The sequence below is a fragment of the Mobula birostris genome, chromosome X (genome assembly GCF_030028105.1).
Source record: "Mobula birostris isolate sMobBir1 chromosome X, sMobBir1.hap1, whole genome shotgun sequence".
NCBI lineage: Eukaryota > Metazoa > Chordata > Chondrichthyes > Myliobatiformes > Myliobatidae > Mobula > Mobula birostris.
Window position 1 is genome coordinate 47,557,765 of NC_092402.1, and position 17,649 is coordinate 47,575,413.

The 17,649-nt window shown below is 44.2% G+C and overlaps 1 protein-coding gene across 8 annotated transcripts in view; it reads right to left on the bottom strand.

The window, feature by feature from the left end:
* Positions 1-17,649, bottom strand: part of LOC140191705 (TANK-binding kinase 1-binding protein 1-like) — a 185,042-nt gene that overhangs the window by 147,311 nt on the left and 20,082 nt on the right. For 7 of the 8 annotated variants that reach the window (XM_072249358.1, XM_072249361.1, XM_072249356.1 and 4 more), the window contains exon 2: positions 7,014-7,258. In XM_072249358.1, the coding sequence (XP_072105459.1) occupies positions 7,014-7,238 (225 nt within the window). In that variant the 5' untranslated portion in view covers positions 7,239-7,258. Of the gene's footprint in view, positions 1-7,013; positions 7,259-8,791; positions 8,862-17,649 lie in introns of those variants that run through there. The other variant, XM_072249360.1, reaches the window with a different exon arrangement.

Genomic DNA, 17,649 nt, shown 5'->3' on the forward strand with positions numbered 1-17,649 from the left:
TTTATGGTTCTATTACTATTTATTATTTATGGTGCAACTGTAACGTAAACCAATTTCCCCCTGGGATCAATAAAGTATGACTATGACTATGAGCGTGTGGCTAAGGAACTGGCGCGGGGGGGGGGGCGGGGAGGGGTTCAGATTTCTGGATCATTGGGATCTCTTCAGCGGAAGGTATGACCTGTACAAAAAGGACAGGTTACATCTAAACCGGAGGAGAACCAATATCCTCATGGGCAGGTTTGCTAGAGCTGCTAGGGAGTGTTTAAACTAATTTGGCAAGGGAATGGGAACCAGAGTGATAGGTGGAGGGTGGGGCAGTTGGTACATGAGCATATGCAGTGTGTAGTGAGATTGTGAGAAAGGACAGACAGATGATAGGGCAAAATTGCAGTCAGCGGGATGATTATATATAGAGAAAAAGAAAGGTGAAAGTGGGTATAGAATTTCTGGAAAATGATGCTGGAGAGGTAGTAATGGGAGACAAAGAAATGGCAGACAAACTTAACTATTTTGCATTAGTCTTCACTGTGGAAAACACTAGCAGTATGCCAGAAATTCAACAGTGTCAGGGGGCAGAAGTTGCTATTACTTTTGCTATTACTAGCGAAAAGGTGCTTGGGAAACTGAAAGGTCTGAATGAAGGCAAGTCACCTGGACCAGATGGACTACACCCCAGGGTTCTGAAAGACATAGCTGAAGAGATTGTGGAGGCATTAGTAAAGATCTTTCAAGAATCACTAGATTCTGGAATGGTTCTGGAGGACTGGAAAATTGTAAATGTCACTCCACTCTTTAAAAAGGAAGGGAGGCAGAAGAAAGGAAATTATAGGCCAGTTAGCCTGACTTCAGGGGTTGGGAAGATGTTGGATCCCATTATTAGTGATGAAGTTTCAGGTACTTGGAGGCACATGGAAAAATGGGCCAAAGTCAGCACAGTTGTCTGAAGGAGAAATCCTGCCTGTCAAATCTGTTAGAATTCTGTGAGGAAACAAAAGGCAGCATAGACAAAGGAGAGTCAGTGAATGTTGTTTATTTGGATTTTCAGAAGGCTTTTGACAAGGTCCTACACATGATGCTGCTTAACACGTTAAGAGCCTATGGTTTTACAAAAAGGTATCAGTATGGATAGAAGATTGGCTGACTGGTAGGAGGCAAACAGTGGGAATAAAGGAGGCCTTTTCTGGTTGGCTGCCATGGCTAATGGTGTTCACAGGGGTCGGTGCAGAGGCGGCTTCTTTTCACGTTATATGTCAATGATTTGGATGATGGAATTGATGGCTTTGTGGCCGGGTTTACAGACGATACAAAGATAGGTGGAGGGGCAGGTACTGTTGAGGAAGCAGGGAGTCTGCAGAGGGACTTAGGAGAATGGACAAAGAAGTGGCAGATGGAATATAGTATAGGGAAGTATGTTGTCATTCACTTTGGTAAAAGGAATAAAAGTGTAGACTATTTTATAAATGGGGAGAAAACTCAGAAATCAGAGGTGCAAAGGGACCTTGGGAGTACCTATGCAGGGTTCCCTAAAGCAGGGGTCCCCAACCCTTTTTTGCACCGCAGACCGGTTTACTATTGACAATATTCTTGCAGACTGGATGACGGGGGGTGGGGGGGGGTGTGGTGGTGTTCAAGTTCAACAGTGCATGACAAGGAATGAGGAAAGGTGCAGCTGACTGATATCGTTTCATATCGCCAAATCATATTGTTTCCTCGCGGCCTGGTAGCACACACTTTGCTGCCTGGTTGGGGTCCGCTGCCCTAAAGGGTAACTTCCAGGTTGAGTCAGTTGGTAAGGAAGTCAAATACAAAGTTAGCATGCATCTTGAGAGACTAGACGATAAAAGCAAGGATACAATACTGAGGCTTTATAAGGCATTGATCAGGCAGCACCTGGTTTATTATGAGCAGTTTTGGCCCCCTTACCTAAGAAAAGAGGTGCCGATATTTGTAAGGGTCCTGAAGAGCATCTCTGCTCTAAAGGGACATCCTTGTGTTCTGAGGCTGTGCCCTCACACCCTAGACTCCTCTACTATAGAAACATCCTCTCCACATCCACTCTGTCTAGGCCTTTCAATATTTTATAGTTCAAAGTACAACCTTTTACAACCTTGAGATTCATCTCCTTCTACAGCAGTTACAGAACAAAGAAACCTAATAGAATTCACGAAAGTCCCCGCATATCATTACTGTCAAACATCTAATGTGCGAATAAAGAAAGAACAAATCGTGCAAACAATAAAAAGGTAAACAAATAATACACAGGACGTGAATGGCAGAGTTGGTGAAAGTGGGCCCACAGCCACGGAGCCAGTTCAATGCTGAGGCCAGTAAAGCCTCACAGAGTAGTGAGGTGAATTCTGGCTCATCCTTCACCCTCGGCCTTCATGCTTTAATTCTCTTATCCTGCCTTAGTGTTTGAATTGGCTAAAAATCAGTTCATTTTCTGCTCAGGTCTGGGCCCCACTGCATCAATCTAGCCCGAAGTTTCAATCCAGCCCCAAGGACGCTCCAGCAATGGGTGCCACAGCCGTACCTGCATTCTTGAGAGACCAGTTCGCCAAATCCTTCAGGTTACCACAAAAAAACACCAGGCAATACAAATGGTGTAAAAGCACAACCCCCAAAGGGAAATTACAGCTTGCGGATTGTAGTGACTACAGTCCAGAAAAAGTATATTAGTAGAATTGTTAGTAGTTTTGTGAGCTGTCCACACAACATCACCGCATTGCCAGCGCCATCTTGATTGTTTCAATGAGATCCCCCTAATTCTCCTGAAGTCTAGCAGGTACAAGCCCAGAGCAGTCAACCATTCCTCATACATTAACCCTTTCATTCCTGGGATCATTCTCATGAACCTCCTCTGGACCCTCTCCAATGCCAGCACATCTTTTCTTAGGTAAGAAGGATCCAAACTGTTCACAGTACTCCAAGTGCAATCTGACGAATGCCTTATGAATGATTTAAAGTTGCAATTCGAGAGCTTAAGTCCTGGACAGATGAAGGAACAGACAGCAACGTTCAGACAAATGACTAGGGTCATACAAAAGTCCAGGATTGAGAAACAAGAGAGCATTTGGAAAAGTTAGCGAGCTGAAGGAGGATACAGAGATACCAAAAGCCCTATTTATTCAGGGATATGAGTATCAATTGGGAGATCAGAAAATAAGGCAGGTATTGGTGATTCTGCTGTGAAGTTTGTTATTGATTAATAAGCACAGTTTGAAAATAGACTCTGACAATTTTAATGTTATAATCTGAAGCAACATTAACAGGTGGCCATAAGCACCTTTTGGCTGTTCACACAAGAATATACCTGTAAATTAAAACATTTCTGTTTGGGTGGTTTTATTGTTATCCCAGTCCCCAAAAACCTCTTTGCTAATTCTTTCTTACCTTACCTACTTCAACATAAATTTCCCTGTTTGGCTGACTGCCCACATTTGCTGGGCTTCCCTCACGTCTGAGATGATTGAAGAGTACAAGAACTGACCCACTTTCACATGCTCACACTGTAACCTATTCTCTCACACTGTGCTATATTTAGATACAAGTACAAACTCCCCTGCTTGCTCACTGCTTCAGTTGTAGCTCAGTGGATTCCAATTTTATTCAAGGAACTTTTTGATGAAGCAGGAAGGTTGAAATCTCTGTGTTAAGCAGCTCCACATGGAGGACAGAGGTGTGAATACACCACACATGCACTAAGTGGAGCTGGTGATTCACTCCATTAATTTTACTGTCCTATTACCAATTTTTCCCAGACGTTCAAACCTTGAAACCAGATCAAATCAATTCAATATAAATCGACGTGCACAATGGACTTTGAAATATTTTCTCTTAAAAGCGATGCGTCTTTCCATCAAATTTATCATATTTTGTATCCCCTTATTTATTAACTGCTATGGAACTGAGAACAGGAGAGTGAAGATAGAGTCACAGAGTAATAGAAACATAGAAAACCTACAGCACAATACAGGCCCTTCGGCCCACAAAGCTTTGCTGAACATGTCCTTACCTTAGAACTACCTAGGCTTACCCATAGCCCCCTATTTGTCTAAGCTCCATGTATCCATCCAGGAATCTCTTAAAAGACCCTATCGTTTCCACCTCCATCTCCGCCGCCAACAGCCCATTCCATGCACTCACCACTCTCTGCGTAAAAAACTTACCCCTGACATCTCCTCTGTACCTACTTCCAAGCACCTTAAATCTATGCCCTCTTATGCTAGCCACTTCAGCCCTGGGAAAAAGCCTCTGACTATCCACACGATCAATGGCTCTCATTATCTTGTACACCTCTATCAGGTCACCTCTCATCCTCCGTCGCTCCAAGGAGAAAAGGCCGAGTTCAGTCAACCTATTCTCATAGGGCATGCTCCCCAATTCAAGCAACATCCTTGTAGATTTCCTCTGCACCCTTTCTATGGTTTCCACGTCCTTCCTGTAGTGAGGTGACCAGAACTGAGCACAGTGCTCCAAGTGGGGTCTGACCAGGGTCCTATATAGCTGCAACACTACCTCTCAGCTCCTAAACTCAATCCCACAATTGATGAAGGCCAATGCACCGTATGTCTTCTTAACCACAGAGTCAACCTGCGTAGCAGCTTTGAGTGTCCACTGGATTCTGACCTCAAGATCCCTCTGATCCTCCACAGCACCAAGGTCTTGCCATTATTGCTATATTCTGCCATCATATTTGACCTACCAAAATGAACCACCTCACACTTATCTGGGTTGAACTCCATCTGCTACTTCTCAGCCCAGTTTTGCATCCTATCAATGTCCCGCTGTAACCTCTGACAGCCCTCCACACTATCCACAACACCCCCAACCTTTGTGTCATCAGCAAATTTACTAACCCATCCCTCCGCTCCCTCATCCAGGTCATTTATAAAAATCACAAAGAGTAGGGGTCCCAGAACAGATCCCTGAGGCACACCACTGGTCACTGGCCTCCATGCAGAATATGACCCGTCTACAACCACTCTTTGCCTTCTGTGGGCAAGCCAGTTCTGGATCCACAAAGCAATGTTCCCTTGGATCCCATGCCACCTTACTTTGTCAATAAGTCTTACATGGGGTACCTTATCAAATGCCTTGCTAAAATCCATATACACGACATCTACCGCTCTACCTTCATCAACGTGTTTAGTAACATCCTCAAAAAAAAATTCAATCAAGCTCATAAGGCACGACCTGCCTTTGACAAAGCCATGCTGACTATTCCTAATCATATTATGCCTCTCCAAATGTTCATAAATCCTGCCTCTCAGGATCTTCTCCATCAACTTACCAACCACTGAAGTAAGACTCACTGGTCTATAATTTCCTGGGCTATCCCTACTCCCTTTCTTGAATAAGGGAACAACATCCACAACCCTCTAATCCTCTGGGACCTCTCCCGTCCCCATTGATGATGCAAAGATCATCACCAGAGGCTCAGCAGTCTCCTCCCTCGCTTCCCACAGTAGCCTGGGGTACATCCTATCCAGTCCTGGTGACTTATCCAACTTGATGCTTTCCAAAAGCTTCAGCACATCCTCTTTCGTAATATCTACATGCTCAAGCTTTTCAGTCTGCTGCAAGTCATCCCTACAATCACCAAGATCCTCACTAGTAATATAGCATGGAAACACCCCATTGGCTCATCTTGTTCATGCTGATCAAGATGCCCATCCAAACTACTGACAATCTGCAGGAGGAACTCAGCAGGTTGAGCAGCATCTAAGTGAGATGATTTGTCAATATTCTGGGTCAAAACCATGTATTTCCACACGCGTCCAGATATGGTTGGCATGCAAAAGTTTTCCAATGCATCTCAGTTACATTCAACAATAATAAACCAGTTTACCTGTAATCTACCGTTCAGCTAGGTCTTCTAACAGGAACAAACTACAAGCAATTCAGAGTGGATCAAATTATACGCATTCTTATTACTTGCAAGGGAAAGCCTACCTCCATATGTTAAGTTGCTGGTAAAGAGCTTCAATCTTACAGCTCAAAACAAACCATTTTTATACTTGTACAGAAACCAGTAATTCATCAATTTCATGTCTTTGAGGTTGTTACATCCCACAATGGCATTCCTTCTTTATCTGGATCAGTGGCATTTGTTCTTTAATCAGTCCATTTGTGGTTGCCACTACTTTTTGTCCTTTATTTATTGTTATTTGGACTTAATTTCACTAGTAATTGGATCAGTGAGCTGAACTCTGACTGCTGGCCCTGAAACGTAACCACTGCACCACATCACCGTGGTAAGAGTCAGAGAGCACTACAGCCCAGAAACAGGCTCCACAGCCCAGGTATCGTCCCTTTAAAGGGTGGATTATTTGTTCTTTATTGCTAGGGGACTCCTGACCATTTCCCACTGACTGGAAGACATGTGTGGAACCCATTCGCATCCTTTACTCAAGAACAAACCTGCCCGAGCCGTTTTCACTACTTGAAGCAGTGCCTCCTTAAGTTCTCCTCCTCTGGAGGGATATCACAGCTCTCGGCTGCTGGGAGATGCAATTCTTCCATCTAATACTTCTCTGCACACCTAGCATCTTAGGGCATCAGCACCCTGCAGCTTCACACAGAACCAAAGGGGAATGCCAGACTTTATTATGGCAATAATACATAGAATTAGGGCATTTGGTTCATTGAGTCTGCTCTGCCATTCAATTGTGGCTCATTTATTATCCCTCTCAACCCCATTCTCCTGCCTTCTCCTTGACGCCCTGACTAATCAAGAACCAATCAACTTCCACTTTAAATATACCCAATGATTTGGCCTCCACAGCCATCTGTGGGTGAATTCCACAGGCTCAGCACTATCTGGCTAAAGAAATTCCTCTGTTCTAAAGGGGCGTCCTTCTATTCTGAGGCTGTGTCCTCTGGTCCTAGACTCCCAACTGTATGAAACATCCCCTCCACAGAGAAATTTCCAGTCAGAGTCACTTTCCAAGGTAGGACTGGGACACATCTCAGCTTTACCAGGAACAAAATTTGATGCCAAGTTTTACCTTGAGATCATACTGTCTGAGTTTCCTCTTCAAAGTGGAGTTGTCCCTTTCCATCCCAATCAACCTCTGTTTGATATCGTTGTAGGCAGTGATCAGGGCAAAGTGGGAAGCGGAGTGCTCCTCTCCAGTCAGGTCTGTATTGGGGGTGTCAACCCAGTCCTCCTCATCATGCAGTCCTTCTTGTGTCAGTATACTGACATCTTCTTCGAAGTTGTAGGAATCCATAGTAGGCAGTCATCAGGAAACTGTTACAAGTGAGATAAAAATGTATCATTGCCCATTTATTCAAGCAGAAAATAAGTATCATATTTAACAGAACATTCAGACAATTAGTGTCTCACTCATTGATGTACACAAAAGATTCTTCAGATGCTGGAAATTCAGAGTAACACACAAAATGCTGAAGGAACTCGGCAGGTCATGGAGGGGAATAAATTGTTAACATTTTGGACTGAAGCCCTTCATCAGGACAGAAAAGGAATGGGGAGGAGGCCAAAATAATAAAGTGAGGGAAGGAGATGGGAAGGAGTGTAAGTCTGGCAGGTGAGAGATGGGACCAGATGAGAGGGAAAAGGGGTGGGTGAGGGAGGGGTGATGAAATGAGAAGCCGGAAGGTGATTGGTGGATGACGCAAAGGGCTAAAGAAGAAGGAATCTGATAGGAGAGGACCGTGGACCGCAGGAGAAAGGGAAGGAAGAGAGGCACCAGAGGAAACTGATGGGCAGCGTGGAGAAGAGAAGGGGTGAGAAGGGAGCCAGAATGGGGAATGGAAAAAAAGAAAGGGGAGAAGGTAGAAATTACCAGAAGTTAGAAATCGATGTTCATGCTGACTTTGAGAGTCACTGAATGATGTAACTTTGAAGCATAGTTGCAGTTGTTATACAAACCACAGAACCTCCTTCCCATCCTCCCAGATTACCCCCACCCTCCCCTAGGATCCTCCGCAAATTAACGTTCTTGGCTGATCCAACTGCGATCTCAACACTCAAACCCAGTGATCTTTCATTCATTGCTTAGCAAGAATCTAATTGCCACCACCTTAAATATATTCAAATACCTTGCTTCCATTTAAAGACAGACTTCCAAAGCCTCACAGTCTATTGACTGAGAAGGCCACCACCGCCTTAAATTGACAAATCCTCATTTCAAAAGAGTGATCTCTAACTGTAGACGCATTTCACCACATGCTTCAATGTCCATGTGACAAATAAAGCTAATCTTAGACTCCCCTACAAGAAACATCTTGTCCACACAGAGTCCATCAAGACCCCTCAAAAGCTTATACAGTTCAGTATTCAGCCTTCTAAGCTCCATGGATACAAGGCTAGTCTGTCCAACCTATCCTCAATGGAAATACAGCACCATATTTATACACAGCAAGCTCCCATAACTAGAATGAACTACTTTACAACTTAGGATGTAGCTCATTGAGGGAAGTATGTTGACCAGGATACCTCTTTGTCCTTCCCTACTACAAACCTAGACAATGAGGTCTTTCCTTAGAAACAAAAAAACCTGTTGGAGGTTTTTCCAAATTCCAGCATCTGCAGTCTCTTGTGGTTCCAGATCTTCCCCTTGTGCCCGAGAGAGAGAGACGGAGACTCATTTTAGGGATATAAAGTCCTACGAGATGGAAACAGGCTCTTCAGCCCATCGAGTCCATCCTGATTATCAAGCACATTAATCCCATTTTATTTTCCCCACATTCCCACCAATTTCTCCAGGTTCTACCACTCACCCAGACACTAGAGGCAAATGACACTGGCCAATCAACCTACCAGTCCACATGTCTTTGGGATGTGGGTGAAAACCGGATCAGCCAAAGGAAACCCATGCAGCCACAGGGAAAGAGAGACAGGATCGGACCAGAGTCTCGTGAGCGATGGGACAGCAGCATCCCATTTTAAGACTGAGAGACCTAATGGTGGAGCTTCCCCTCAGTAATGTGCTATTCTCTCGAGATTCAAATTGAAAGCAAGGCTCATAAAGTAGCCTGCTGCTTTTAACTCTTTCCTTTCCAGGGCGAAAAGTGTACATCTGCTTTGTTTGGTTCACTCTCATCCTATCCTTCCACAACCTAGCGATGTGCTCCAGGAAACATTTCAACATCTTCATATATCTATTTTCAAATGACAGAAGGCACATATTAAATATCCTCCCAATGAGCCTATGATGTTATCTTGGTGTACTTTACCCTGCTGCTTCATTATAGGAAGAATGTGGAAGCTTTAGAGAAGATGCAGGGGGGATTGACCAGGATGCTGCCTGGATTAGAGAGCATGTCTCATGAGGATAGGCTGAGTGAGCTAGACCTGTTCTCTTTGGAGCGAAGTACAATGAGAGGTGACTTGATAAAGGTGTACAAGATGATAAGAGGGATAGAGTGGACAGCCAGAGACTTTTCCCCAGGGTGGAAATGGATAATGTGAGGGGCACAATTTTAAGGTGATTGGAGGAAAATATAGGAGGGGATGTCAGAGGTCAAGTTTTTAAACACAGAGAGTACTGAGTGTGTGGATTAGGGGTTGAGGTAGAGGCAGGGGACTTTCATGAAACTCTTAGATAGCAGACATCCCACCTCTCCCAGAAGTTCCGGGAGTCTCCCGCATATTAATAGTGGCTTCCCGATGCCCGCAAATTATATACAATGTCCTGGAAATTGATCTTTTTGAGAGCGAGCGAGCGAGAGAGCGTGAGAATGAGAGAGAAAGTGCAAGAGCGACCACGAGAGAGTGCGCAAGCGAGAGAAAGAGCGACCACGAAAGAGAGAGAGCGAGCGCACGCCATGGTAGTGTTCCAAAAAAAATATAAAACGTACATCACCCCAGACTACCCTAAAGTGTACCCCTGCCTAATAGGGGTCAAAATAATGACAGTGTTGCTCGCTGAGCTGTTTGCAACAGTGACTTTTCTATTGCCCATGGTGGGTTAAAATGTAAAAGACATGTTGAGGTGAATTTAACAGGTGTCATTCATTCATTAGCATAGCTAACGTTATTTAAACTAGCAGGCTAGCTGCTAAGGAGCTACTCTATTGCAAACATCCCACCTCTCCCGGAAGTTCTGGCAGTCTCCCGCAAATTGATGGTGCTACCTCCCTGAAATGAATTTTTGCAGGGTGGGATGTCTGAGATAGGCACATGGATGATAGACAAATGGAGGGCTCTGTAGGAGGGAAGGGTTAGATTGATCTTAGAGTAGGTTAAAAGGTTGGCACAACATCGTGGATCAAAGGGCCTGTACTATGCTGTACTGTATGTTCTAATTGATTCCTCTTTTCTTCCTCCTACTCTCCAACCGGCCTCCACACCTCCCTTTCTTCTATGAACAATTACTAATCAGAACAAAATCCTTTACAATTTGGATTTCTTATTAACCATACACGACCTTGTCTGATTTACTCCCATACTCTGCATAACCAAAATTTTGCACAAGATTGAGGTTTCTGAAGTTAAAAGTAAAATCCTTTGGTAACAAAAGGGTTAACCAGGATCAGCAGAGATTCAACTTCTGTTTGACCTCGCTGACAATTTCTCTTTCTCTTTGTGATGATTAAAAATGAACCTTTCCACTGATTTCCCATTCTGACATTAAGACCTAATCCGAAAACTCAAACTATTTGTAGTTACCCTTAACTTGGTGATCGATCTGTACAAAAACTGTGGAATGTTTATGTTCAAGATTTTCAAACCTTCTGTGTGCTTTAGTATAAAAATAAGCAAATGCTTTTCACTGCAGAAGGCCTGGCTCAGGCTTTGATATTGACTGTGGTTTCAGTCGCTATGAATATATTCCTACTGCACTTTCACTTTCTAGTTAGAAATTTTAAATGAGTCATTTCTCGCACACTGAAACTCCAGAGCACTAAAGTGACTGAACATAGTTAGTAATTTTACACATACATTGATCTAGATGGAAGTGGAGCCAAGTAGAGCCTGAGAAATCGGATGCTGATGGAGACAAGGAGGAGGAGAAGGAAGTGAAGCTATGAAGGAGTGTCAGAGACAGGAATCGAGAGCGGCTGAATTCTCTGCTATCATGAGGAAGGAGTGGGAAGAGGGTGGCAGAGTTAATGTAACCAGCTGTGCTTGAGAGTTTGTGAAGGATTAAACAAGAAAGGAAGTCATTGTTAGGATGATAGACCAAATGGGCACATCCTCCCCTCCCTTTCCCTTTCAGCCTTCTGAAGGGGAAGTTTCCTTTGCAACTCCCTAGTCCGCTCTTCCAAGTAAATCAACCACTCCCCTCATACAACACAAAATACTGAAGGAACTCAGCATGTCAGGCAGGATCTAAGCAGGGGAATAAGCAGTTAGTGTTTCAGGCCGAGACCCTTCATCAGGACTAGGAAGCTAGAGAAAGCAGGTGGGGGTGGGGGAGGAGGATATAAGCTCCCAGGTGATAGGTGTGATCAGGTGAGGGGAGAAAAAGGTGGGTGTGTGGGGGAGGAGGGATGATATGAGAAGCTGGGAAAGAATAGATGGAAAGGATGAGGAAAAAGTAATCTAATGGGAGAGAACAGTGGACCATGGAAGAAAGGGAAGGAAGTGATGGGTACGTGAGGAAAAGAGAAGGGCGGAGAAGGTAACCAGAATGGGGAATGGAAAAAGGGAGAAAGAGGGAGGGGGAGAAACTATCAGAAGTTAGAGAAATCGCTATTCATGCCATCAGGTTGGAGAATATGTCAGGATGGGAATAGAAAGTCGAATTGAAATGGGTAGCCACTGGAGATCCTCTCTTTTGTGGCGGACAGAGTGAGGGTACCCGACAAAACAGTCCCCCAGTCTGCACCAGGTCTCACTGCTGTAGAAGATGCTGCACCAGGAGCACCGAATACCATAGACGACCCCGACAGAGGAGGTGAAGTGTTGCCTCACCTGGAAGGACTGTTTAGGACTCTGAATGGTGGTGAGGGAGGAGGTGTAGGGGCAGCTGCTGCACTTGTCATGCTTGCAAGGGTAAGCGCCAGGAGGGAGGTCATTTGGGAGGGACGAAAGGAAAAGGAAGCTCAAGATTTCCAGAATCTCTTGTGTTCCCCTTATATAACAAGGCCCAATGTAAATATAGAACAGCATCGCATTTTCCATCTGAGCACTTTGTAACCTTCCAGATACAATAATAAATTCAACATTTTCAGGTAACATTTTTTTCTGTGTCAGAACTGGCCAGTTTTAATTTTACCTTATTTAGAAGTACAGCATGATAACAGGCTCTTCTGGCTCCCTGAGCCTGCGCCGTCCAATTACACCCATGGGACCAATTCATCTTTGGGATGTGGGAGAAAACTGGAGAAGCCAGTTGAAACCCACACAGTCACAGGGAGAACGTACAAACTTCTACAGGCAGCGGCAGGAATTGAACCAGGGACGCTGGCTCTGTAAACTCTATGCTACAGTGGCACCCCATACCAATGTAGTTCCGTATCATAAGAACACAACAAAACCTGGAGCAGGGGTAGGCCACTTGGTCCCTCTAGCCTGGTCCACCAGTGGAATCACTGACCTTCCAAAAATGTATCCACCTCCTCTTTAAATCCTTCCACAGATCAAGCCACCAAAACCAGCCAGCATAGAGAGCTCCAGAGATTCACCGCCCTTTGCAAGAAGAAATTTCTACACACCACAGTTTTATAAATGACCATCTCTGTCCCCCATCTTGCAGTTGTGCCCCTTGTTCAAGACTCTCCTACGTGTTGAAACCTCTCAAAACCTCTCAAAATCAGTCTCTAGGATCTTATATGTTTGAATAAGATTAGCACATCCATCAAAAAGGATACATCCCTGGTAGCATGAGTCTGGAGTTGCCATGGTGATAAGGTGTTGATGAAAGAGAGGGAGAGAGAACAAAAATCAACAAAGAAACATACAAGTGCTCATTAGATCTAGATGTTCCCTTTTCCCAAACGAGCCCTCCCCCACCCTCTCTGCAATTTTAACCTAACATTTTCTCTGTTACCCAGATAGCATTGGACTTCCTCAACCTGAAACATTAACTCTGTTTCTCTTTCCACCGATGCTCGCTGACCTGCTGAGTGTTTCCAGCATCTTCAGTTTTTACTTTTTGATTTCTGGCATTTGTAGTTTCTGATCTCCATTAAATCTTCCACCTTCCTTCGTATCCTAGACCACAGTAATTCAGCACACTGGTTTTGTTGTCTCAAGTTCTGCCCTCCGATTACCGACCCTTCTGCCAATGAAATCAGTTTCTCGTATCTTATATCAAGGTCTGCCATTCATTTAAACAATGGGGAATAATAAAACTGGAGATAAAATAATGCAGATAGTCTAGTCTTTGGACACAAAATATTAACTGCTTTTTGCTTTCCACAGATATGGCATTAGTTATAGATTCATAGACTCATGCAGCATAGAAATAAACTCTTCACCCCAAACTGCTACATGCCGACCAAGGTTCCCATCTTAGCTAGTCTTGTTTGCCTTTATTTGGTCCATACCCCTCTGAACCTTTCCTATCCATATATTTGTCTTCTTCTTCTTTTGCCTGTTTAGGGCAGCACTGAAGGTCCTCCATCTCTGGCGGCGTTCATGGCTTCCTTCATCGTGTCAGTAGCTTCCTTTTGGTTTACTGTCAATCATGCAAGTCCCGGGTGGAGACCCAGGAATACCGTCACACACAGATGTAGAAGGATTCTTCATTGCTGTTTCTGTAACAGTTTTGTTTGACCAGTCAGGTTTGTTAGCCCTGAGCTGAACCTCCAAACCTGGAGGATTGGTGGACCACTCTTAGTCTGGCCTCTACTCTTTGACCTATTTTGCACGGGCAACCCTACCAAGTGCCAAAGCATAAATCCCTGACTCCAACCAACATAGCTCTCCGAGTCATTGAGGCACGCAAGCCTCCAAACTCTATGACAAGGTTGTGGACCTCTTGGAGGTCATATACCTATCCTGGTGCCTTTTACATACCACTTCCTCTGGCAGCTCATTCCATTCACGGACCACCCTATGGGCAAAAAAAAACATTGTCCCATACATTCTGATAAAACCTCTTCCTTCCCACCTTAAACTTATGTCTTCTAGTTCTTGATTCCCCTATCCTGGGAAAAAGACTGCGAGCATCAATGCTTCTACACCCTCATGACATTCTTCCAGCATTTGCTGTTTTTGTATTAATTTAAACAGGCCTACACGTAATAAAAGCAAAGATAAGGGTGCCAATGCATTGAACCTGATGGAAGTGTTGTAGTGGCGGTGATGGCGGGGGGGTGGGGTGTAACAGAAAGGAAATAGGAGCTTGCACTGACCCCAGGATCAAACTGCTCAAGTTTAAGTTTGCCATTTAACCATACACAGGAATACAGTCAAATGAAACAACGTTCCTCTGTATCCAAGGTACAAAATACAGTACATTCAGTCACACACAGCACGTATAGTTATGATAGCACATGCAGTCACAAAATAATATCAGCACAAGTCTGAGTGACATGGACTGAAGGTTGATGGTGGATGGGATGTTGTCCTGGAGCCTGTTCTCAGCTGGGTCAGTCACGGATGAAGGTAATCCTGCTTGTCTTCCAGGGAGTGAACACTGGACAGCAGAGCTGGCCTGCAGGCAACGCCGTGGCATGGGGGCCTGGTCCACGCAACAACTGAGGCCAAGCACCATCAGTCTCGCCAATGGACTGATGCACCGGACTTGCAGAATGTTATATTACCTATGTCCAAAGGGGTCTTGCAGTCACCTTCAGTCACTACTAACCTGTCCTACTCAAACCCAATGCAGTGAGAATATTTACGCATTCCGATTGGGATTGAATTCGAGTGGAGTGCTTGTCTTTGTCTCTTTTTCTCTCAGTCTCTTCTGTAGAACGCTGACCAGGTTCTTTTCTGAAGCAGCCAATTCACAGAGAATTTGAACTATTTAAAGGATGTCTACTGTACAATGAACAGTTCTCCCAATCCCTGATCTCGTGGCCTGAGAAGTTGAATAGCTTCTATGCTCTTACCACTGATGGGTTAATAGATGATACAAGAACAAACGAGACTCAGATTCAGAGAGAGAACTTAACCCTGTTACTTGCCCTTAAACAGGGCAATAATTGGGTTCCCAGGCACCTGAGTTGTAGAGAAAGGAACAACACCCACATTTTTTTCCAGTGTGATTATCTACCTTTTGTTCATTTAGGGTTTTTCCCAATAGTCAATTATAAATAATTATTTTATTGATCATCAAATGACAGAATTCTGCAGTGCTCAGATGTGGCAAATTAATTGCATTTAATTTAAAATTTCAAAGCCCTAAAGGAATAGTCTGATGGATTGGAAGTGAGAGATGCTTGTTCTTTTTCTTTCCAGTGTACAGTTTAGGAATTCATCTGCTCATCACGACTGTGATGTCAAGGTTGGTTGTTAAACTTGAAAAGGAAAACATTGGAACACTGAGGAGAAACGGCAGGGTGTGTGACTAATTGGATACATAGTTCAAAGACTGGGCAGAGCTATGATGAGCCAAGTTATTTCTTCTCTTTGAAACATTTCTATTTGCAAATTGAAGTAGCACAGATTGAGCACCAGAAAGCATTTGCCTTCCCAGCAACTAGATTGTATGCAGATCATCAAACATCTGCAAATCGCCACCTTCCATTTAGTCAGAATATTAAAGATCTCAGGCTTAGTGCCTTTGTGACTCCTCTTCCAAATTACAGCCAGCTCACCGTTGTCCTACAAGGATTCGTGGTGTTCCTTCAGTGGGCTCTGAAAGCCTTGCTGCCTTTGAGTTCTTGGTGCTCGGTAAGGTGGGGCTTTGAGTGTTTGGACTGTAAGTGGCATTGACAGTTGTCATTGGCAGAAGCTTGTCAGTTCAGACCCAGAAAATCTCTACAGAAATTACTCAAGACAGTGTCCTAGGCACAACCATCTTCAGTTGCTGAGGAGAAGCAGCAGCTGAATGACCTTTCTTCTATCGCAAAGTCAGAACACAGTATAACAGAGCACAGGCCCTTCGGCCCATGATGTTGTGCCGACCTTTTAACCTGCTCCAAGATCAATCTAACCCTTTCCTCCTGCATAGCCCTCCATTTTTCTTTCATCTATGCGCCAAATCTAAGAGTCCAATGGTTCCACGCACCAATCACTCTGTATAAAAAACCTACCTGATATCCCCCCCTATACTTTCCATAGAACCATAGAAACTACAGCACAGAAACAGGCCTTTTGGCCCATCTTGGCTGTGCCAAACCATTTTCTGCCTAGTCCCACTGACCTGCACACGGACCATATCCCTCCATGCACTTCCCATCCATGTATCTGTCCAATTTATTCTTAAATGTTAAAAAAGAACCCGCATTTACCACCTCGTCTGGCATCTCATTCTATACTCCCACCACTCCATGTGTGAAGAAGTCCCCCACCCTAATGTTCCCTTTAGACTCCCCCCCCCCCCGCCCACCCTTAACCCATGTCCTCTGCTTTTTTTCTGCCCTTGCCTCAGTGGAAAAAGCCTGCTTGCATTCACTCTATCTATACCCATCATAATTTTATATACCTCTATCAAATCTCCCCTCATTCTTCTACGCTCCAGGGAATAAAGTCCTAACCCATTCAACCTTTCTCTGTAACTGAGTTTCTCAAGTCCCGGCAACATCCTTGTAATCCTTCTCTGCACTCTTTCAACCTTATTTATATCCTTCCTGTAATTTGGTGACCAAAACTGAACACAATACTCTAGATTCAGCCTCACCAATGCCTTATACAACCTCATCATAAGATTCCAGCCTTATACAACCTTATCATAACATTCCTCCAACAGCTTAGTTATGTACCCTTGTATTAACTATTTCTGCCCGGGGGGAAAATCTCTGGCTGCCCACTCGATCTATGCCTCTTATCTTGTACATCTCTATCAAGCCACCACTCATCCTACTTCACTCCAAAGAGAAAAGTCCTAGCTCATTCAACCTATCCTCATAAGATATAGCATCAATAGATGTAGGTACACAGTCTAATCCAGGCATCATCCTGGTAAATCTCCTTGGTACTATCTCTGAAGCTTCCACATCTTTCCCCAACAATGAGGGGACCAGAACTGAACACAACACTCCAAGTGTGGTCCAACCAGAACCTTACAGAGCTGTAACATTAACTTGCGGCATAAGAACTCAATCCCCTGACTAACGAAGTAGGGACGTTCACTGATTATCGCACAATAATTAATTAAGCTAACAGCTTCCCAGCAAATGAGGTAGCCCATGCCTGCACATAGCAAGACCTGGACAACAGTCAGGCACAGACTGATAAGTGACAAGTAACATTGCAGAGGCAGATACATTAGGGGCATTTAAGGGTCACATGGATGATAGAAAAATGGATTGCTATGTAGGAGGGAAGGGTTAGATTGATCTTAGAGTAGGTTATTAAGATCGGTACATTGTGGGCCACAGGGCCTGTACTGTACTGTAATGTTCTATGTTCTTTTAGCTCCATAAAAGTGCCAGGTAATAATTATCTCCAGCAACAGAGTTTCTAACTATTCACTCCTTACCTCAGCAATAGCACCATCATCACTAAGTTCCCACCATTAATATCCCGGTATAAATGGTGGGGACTACATCAATAGCAACACAGGTCAGAGGTCGAGTATCCTGAGCCTGCGGTGTAATCAAGAGCACAGTGGAGAA